The sequence below is a fragment of the Octopus bimaculoides genome, chromosome 4 (assembly GCF_001194135.2).
Source record: "Octopus bimaculoides isolate UCB-OBI-ISO-001 chromosome 4, ASM119413v2, whole genome shotgun sequence".
Lineage (NCBI taxonomy): Eukaryota > Metazoa > Mollusca > Cephalopoda > Octopoda > Octopodidae > Octopus > Octopus bimaculoides.
This window is the reverse complement of record NC_068984.1, coordinates 105,029,332-105,037,217: the sequence shown is the minus strand read 5'-3', so window position 1 is coordinate 105,037,217 and position 7,886 is coordinate 105,029,332. Positions and strand designations below refer to the sequence as shown.

The following is a 7,886-nucleotide window of genomic DNA, read 5'->3' as shown; positions in this document are numbered from 1 at the left end:
GCCTATACTACTCAAAAAGAATTTATTTTCTTTTATGATCTAGACTTAAACCTAAAACTTTTTAATTACCTCAATGTAGTTATTGAAAGTAACACAAAAATCAATATATGATTAAAAACATCGAAAGCATTTATTGTTGTTTCTACAGCAAAGTGGACTCATCACTTTTTCATGCTTGCATGAGTTGGATGGTGTTTATTTAGTCAGGTTTTCTGACTGGATACCATTCCTACTGCCAACTCTCATCTACTTCCAAGCAAGACTATGGCTGGATTCTTTCACAAGATATGAAAAATTTATTTCTCCCTCTTGTATACGAAACTTATATGACAAGTATGCTCATTTACAACTATCACATATTGAGACAAGGACACACAAATTGACAGACTTCTGTCAGTTTCTGTCTTACAAATCTACTAGCAAGGCTTTGGTTAGCCAGAACTATATTAGAAGACACTTGCCCAAGGTGCTATGCAGTGGAACTGAACCTGAAACTTTGTGGTTGAGGAGCAAAGTTTTTCACCATACAGCCATGCCTACAACTCACAGCCACACCTACAGTTGGAATGTTTTACATTAAAATAAAAGTAAAATTCTTTGACACAAATACTTGGTTGGGCACAGGCAAATTTTTCTGCATGAATCACATGTAAAAGGGATTATGTCTATTACATTGACTGGAATTTTCCTTAGCTTTTGCCATACAAACATGCAATTTATCTATTTCCTGTTGAGTATTCATGTCACCTCATTTCCACAAGGTTTTTCTTTTTTCTTTCGATCAAATTTAAATTAAAGGATTGTGTTGGTTACTGTAAGACTGATTTCCTTATGTTTGATGAATTCCTTGATTATTCCTGTGGTATATTTATAATCATTATAATGCAAAAAAATTAGCAGCCAGCCCAAATGACTCTTGGCAAATAGTAGTTTGGTCTTCTACAGAATCTCCAGGTAGACTCTACTGTTTACAATACTATTGATCTAATAGGGTACGGGACCATTGTTTTCCAGATATGTAGTACCAAACATTGATATTGTCACTACCAATCTAAACTGTCAGATTCATGCACTCAATGAAAGTCTTCATCTAAACAATGGACATGCACTTGGTCATCAGGGTAGAATAAACTAAATTTTGCCTCATCTTACCCTAAATTAATGACCAGTCAGACAATATTCAATTGTTATGCTCCTGCACAAATTGAATGCTGGTACAATGGTTTTTCAGAGAAATGTAGATTTTTTTTTTTTTTACATACAACACACCAAAAACCATAACTGCTTTAGTTGATCTTTGATGGTAGTGAAACCAATCTGCATGTGATACTATGATGAACACCATTACTTTTTATTTTTTTATTGTGACTGCTCTAAGTGGCAACAATGAGAATAGTCACCAATTTAATTGGAGATGAGCATGTAAGCATGTGAGCAGCATTTACTGAGCAATCACTATCAGCAGCTATGGCTCAGAAAAACCATTTCAGCTCATGCAGTTGGATAATTATTACATCTGATGACTACAGATATTAACAGTTTAAAACTGAATACTATAATTTAAATACTTTCTTATGAAATGTTTTAAAATTAAGAATAAGTGGCTTTCATTTTTGTGGCTGCCTTAATTGTCAGTCACTCAGATACGCTAAAAAAAATTTTCAGCGTTAATCTTATATAATTTTAAAATGTAAAAATTTTTTCATTCATACATAGTTTGAATGACAGGTTATTAAACAAACGAAAATAATTAGCGTTTAATCATCGGTATAATCTATCTTAAAACTAACACAACTATACATTTATGAGAGAGAGAGAGAGAGAGAAAGAGAGAGAGAGAGAGAGAGAGAGAGAAAGAGAGAGACAGACAGACAGACAGAGAAAGAGAGAGAGAGAGAGAGAAAAAGAGAGTTGCGGGGGAGATCCCATTAGGTTGCCTGACAGAAAGTGGCTCACTAACATACCCCAACCTGTGGCACATACCAAACGTTCCTGTGGCTTTCTACTGCAACTACAGTGGTTTCTGTTTCTTGTACTATCATTTTCCGCAGGACACTACTCATTTCGTCTCTCTTCCTCTTGCCACATATTGTGCTCACAGGCCTCGCAGAAACAACTAAACTGAAGTTTTTCTCCCCCATAACTTGTTATTCATGAGGAACATTATCATCAAGCTCACCGTTTTCAGAGGGTATGCCGGGGCCATAGGGGCAGGTTTCTTCCTCTAGGCCGAAGCTATTAAAAAAATGTATGTGTGCGGCTATATATATATTTTTGTGTGTGTGTATATATACACACATACACACACGTGCATAGTGCGTGTACATATTATATAACCATGTGTAGGTATTTGCGGCCCACACACACACACACATTTCTATCAACCTTCATAAGCAACTACGATGCAACTAAGGAAATGTGTGAGCAGCCAGCATTGAGGCTGGAAGGGGTTCGCAATTCTGCTTGGATATCGTGACGCCAAATCACTAATACAGCTCTGTAGTTTACAGAGAATTCTTTGGCAGTGAACTGTGCAAATGAGGAATCGTTGTACGAAGTGGATTTAGGATTATTAAGACTGAAATTAACACGCGGTTAAAAAAAAAAAATAACGCAGTATGTAAAGACAATGTTAATAATATACCACAATTCTAATATAACATTACATAAATGAGGGATCTCTACCTGCTACAAATAAACAGCCAAAATCTCCAACTCATCCTCTATCGTCTTATATAAAGGATACGTTAGATAATGTATTCCTACAAACCCCTAGAAACTAGATGTTTATGGCTGGAATGCCTTTGGTTAATACATCTGCTCAGTCGAGGTTGACCTGGGGTTAAAAGATAACATATAAAGAGACTGCCTGAATGCCGAATGATGAGTACAATTCAATTGTGTAGAAGGCGAGAGAAATATTTACTACTGTAATAAACAGTAAAAATGAAACAATCAGTATCGAAAAGTAAATCCTTGATGGCTAAGGTTCGATCCAGGAGAGGAAGGCTTACATAAAGAGCTCAGTAATTTCTGGTACTTCCATCATATGGAACAAAGACAATTAGACAGCAGTGGTTCAATTCTGAAAGCGTAAATAGGAATTTCAAACGAATAAGGTTTAATAACCCACATTTCTTCACAGGATGACATGCAAAATTTCATAGCATTTTTATCATACGTTAGAAATAAATGAAAGCCTTAAATTTTTAGAAATTTTTTTTTTAAATGGGAAAATACAATCAACAGAAAAATAAAACAAAAGACACACTGGCTAAATAGTCGAAGGAAATGGATGAAAAGGAAAATAGAAAGAAAAAGAGATGATTGGGTAAAAGATGATACTACTACTACTATTACTACTATAACATAGCAGCCAGAAATCCAAAGCGTTCACCGAGTCGACAGAGAAATGGCAAAACGCTTCATAATGGCATTCAAAGCTAAATATTACAATTTTTGTTTGATCAATAAATAATAGAATACATTTCTATTATCAAAATCGAAAACCAGAAAATAAAAGCGCTTTAACCCACCTCCTCATTGCTCCTTTCTCCCCACCCCACCATTAATTAAATGAATTAAATTACTCAAAAGCATTTAGTATTGGTTGGATTAATATAAAAAAAAAATGACTATCAGAAATATTGTTGAGATATCTACATTATTTCTATCATCAACACCCGAATTCTTGCCGAGTTATTGATTTCAGTTGATGGATAAGAAATACTGGAACTGAGACAAGACGATATACACTAAAAAAAAAAAAGTATAAATGAAAAATAAATAAGGCTGCAGACATAAGAAATGATAACCACTTGGAAATTAACTTCACGCACAGATTATATATATAAATATATATATATATATATATGTATATATATATATATTTATACTCACACACACATATACATACATAGTCATATATATACACACACACGCACATATACAAGCGAATATATATAGTGATATAACACACGCACATATATATGCGCACACATAGTCATATATACAGACAAACACGCACAAATACATATACACGCGCACACATATAGTCATATATATATATATATACACACACGCACATATACACGCGCACGCATACATTCATATACATATATATATATACACAAACATCGAATATATATATATATATATATATATATATATATATATATACACATATATATAAACATTCGTACAATTGCGCGCGTGCGCGCGGAGGTATATATACATTCATATATGTACAAATGCACGGATATATATATATGTTCATATCTATATACACACAAACATTTTGTATATAACAAGTTGCAGCTATCCAAAGTGGTCGGAAGGAGAAGCTGACCGCTGGATAGCCATAGTGGAGAAAGCAGAGCAAGAAACAGAGAGAGAGAGAGAGAGGCGTGCGCTGCTCCTTGTCACATTGTAATATGTAAATGAAGGTTCGGTGAGGAAAGCAGCAGAATTCCAATGGATTTCACAGACATAACCACTAATGGAATCCGCAAAATACAATCAGGTAGCTGACTGTGCCAGCAGACAAATCAAAATATGACAAGAAAACGCTTACCCAGGAATATTGAAATAACAAAGGAAAACTATATTTTATTTCATTTCCCAGTCACAAATATAATATTAGTCTCTTTATATATATATATATATATATGCATGTATCACTACGTCTAAGCGAATATATATTTTGATTTAGCCCCGATTGGAACAAAGACTTTCCAGATGTGACCACCCCATCTTGATCCATGAATAAGTTTGAATAATATTATACATCAGTCCCGTTTTTAAGTCAGTAGAGAGCGATTTGAGGGAAATTTGGCTGCTATTCCAAAAATGTAGAAATGACTGAATTGAGGCTCGTGTGTGCGTACACACACACTCACTCACTCTCATAGATAGATAGATAGATGGATTGTATATAGAGCGAAGAAACGCAAATGTTTGGATATGTGCGGTTGGGAGAAAAAAAAAAACGTACTCAGTAGGGTTATATTTCCCACTTTTGTTACTGAGTTTCTCCTCTCCCATAACACAACACACACACACACACACACACACACATATATATAGTGAACGTGAAGAGGGTCACTATAGTAGTTATTAAATAGCACACAATTACAATTCAACAACCTCGTGCTTGTGTTTTGATAACAGTTGACAGGTACCACTACCTATCAAAGATCAACAGTTCGATGACAACGGAATCTTTTTTTAGAAAAAAATAGAAAGAAAAAAAACCAAATACTTTTAAAACTCGTGTAACTGTGTTAACGCAAAATAAATTTAGTCGTGTTTGTTGCCCCCTTTGAATAATTAAAATACCAATGAAGTACCTGAATAGATGGTATCGACTAAACCGCCCCTCAGCCTTGTGCCTAAATTTGAAACAAATATTATTAGTCGATTCATACCTACAAATAATAAAACGTAGGCCATGCAATACAGATATATCTCAATTTTCAATTTGTTGTTCAATACACATTACAAAGGATTCAATCGGATAGGAAATGCTGCTATTTTTGCCTCGAAACTCTTAATATCCTATCAACTCGGCCGCATAGTTTTGTCAGGCGGAGGTTAAAGAATACGCACATCACCCGTTTTCGGCGTAACCCCAACCCAAACGCCGAAAACGGGTGGTGTGCGTATTCTTTACCTTCGTCTCTTGTCTCTGTCAGACATCCTTGAAATAACTCTTCATGTGTCGAAATTAATTTTTTCAAATAACAATTACAAAATTCCAAATGTTTCAAATGAGAATAAAGTCTTAGAGAATGAATCTGACATTCTCTTACATGTGAAACTAACTCAAGGAAAGTCTAATACCAAACTCAAGAATTTCTTGATGGTAGTTTGGGGACAAAGAAATCAATTTTCGCGACTTTGGCCAGTAAAAGAAAGTAAATAAGTATAGATTCTGCGAGAAAACAAAGGAGTGAAATAATAAATATCAAATAAACACAAAAATAGATATTAAAAAAATTTCAAGAATTCGATTATTATTGATTGCGAAAGTATATTCAATTAAGTTGTTTGTTGGATTCATTAATGGAAAAGATCCGAAAAAGAAAACAAAATTAAATGGTTTCTTCTTAAGTTAAACAAGTTGCGTAAAGAAAACGAGGTGATTTTGCAATGCCAGCAGCAACAGTAACGGAATTGTGGCTGAAGAAATGAGAAGGAATATAAATCGATAGTTGTTTACATATTCGAAAGACTGCTTCGAGGTGTGGAAGCCTCCAAGAAGGCGCCCTGATGTGGTGAAGCATCCTTCAAATGGAGACAGGCACACCGAAATACATGTTGCAAGCGAATTTTTTTTTTTTTTTTTTTTAAAGGAAATAAATATATTATTATTAGGTATGAAATAATGGATTAAAAACTGAGAAGAAAGAAGAAACCAACCTCTCCCAAGAAAATAAATCCGTGCTTTTCAGTTAAAGACTTGGCCGCATGTACACCTCCTTCAATGTGAACTGCCCACTTATCCGTGTAATGAGCAGCGAAAGATACATCCAAGAACACAAGTCCACACATAGAAATGATTAGGGCCGAACTACATCCACCCATTGCTTTAAAAAAACCCAGCTGTGATTACGTCCAAGCCACGGTGGTCCGTGGTTCGGCAGCTCCACACAAGAAGCACACCTTGGTCGACTTCTCTCTCCCCCACACTAAGTCCAACGCGTTTAACGCCGCGGACACTTCCACTGCTTGCAAAATATTTCAGATGCCGTTAAATCTACAATTCTGGGAACTCCAGACAGTCTGCATACTATAAAAGCTACAGTCTTCATCCATTTTCCATGTTGCAGAGAAGCTTTTATAAGCAGCTAAGTCATTTCCCCCATCCTCTTGATAAGCAAGCAGCACACTTCTCAACTAAGATTGCAGCCGATTCTTGTCGAGACGTCTTCGGCAATTTCCGTTCGTTGCCAATTCTTTACCTCCACCGAGTGAAGTCCGTCTGTTGTCGTTAATCTCCGACGACACGACCACCACCACTACCATCACTACGGCACCGCCGGCTAGTGATAATGTCGCTAGCGCACTAGCAAGTGACGTAGCAGCGATGTCTGTCTCACTAATATTCGGTCAGTCCTTATTGTTGTCTGTCCCCTTGGCCTCTCGTTATTACAACTATGTTGCTACATATAACGAACGGGAACAGCCCTTTTTCGAATGTTCAACGAGCTTCTCTTACGAACACATGATTTCGTCTGCTAGTAGTGTTGGTTGGTTGGTTTGATTTTTCAATAGCAGACAATGTAATAATATATCATAATATAATAATATAATATAACACAATATTATATAATATGATTTTTTAAAACTTTTTATCTTCAACTTCTTTCAATCAATGAACTGCAGCTATGCTGGGGCTCCGTCTTGAAGGGTTTTAGGCAAAAAAAAAAAAAAAAAAAAAAAAAAAAAAAAAAAAATCATCGCCAGCAACTATTTTTTTTTTTTTAGTTTGGTACTTACTCTATCGGTTTCATATGCGGAACCGCTGAGTTACAAACCCGTAAACAAACCAACACCTGTTGTCAAGTGGTAATGGAGTACACACACACGCACACACGCAAGCACGCACGTACGTACGTATGTATGTATGTATGTATCTATCTATCTACAACCGAACAGTATATATACGGCGAGCTTTCTATCCATCAAATTCACCAACACAGTCACACCCATATAACATAGTGTGTGTGTGTGTGTGTGTGTGCACATACAAACACATATATACATCACATATACATGCACACATGTTCACATGCATATCTAAATATATATATAATATACATACAAATATATATACACATACATATATGAATACACACACACACACACACACATATATATATATA

The 7,886-nt window shown here is 35.4% G+C and overlaps 1 protein-coding gene across 2 annotated transcripts in view; it reads right to left on the bottom strand.

Moving 5' to 3' along the window:
- LOC106882877 (furin) overlaps positions 1-7,281 on the bottom strand; it is a 198,667-nt gene extending 191,386 nt beyond the window's left edge. Inside the window, exon 1 of one of the 2 annotated variants that reach the window (XM_052967339.1) lies at positions 6,421-7,281. In XM_052967339.1, coding sequence (XP_052823299.1) covers positions 6,421-6,585 — 165 coding nt within the window. In that variant the 5' untranslated portion in view covers positions 6,586-7,281. The remainder of the gene's footprint in view (positions 1-6,420) is intronic. The other variant, XM_052967340.1, reaches the window with a different exon arrangement.
- Positions 7,282-7,886: the final 605 nt, after the last annotated feature.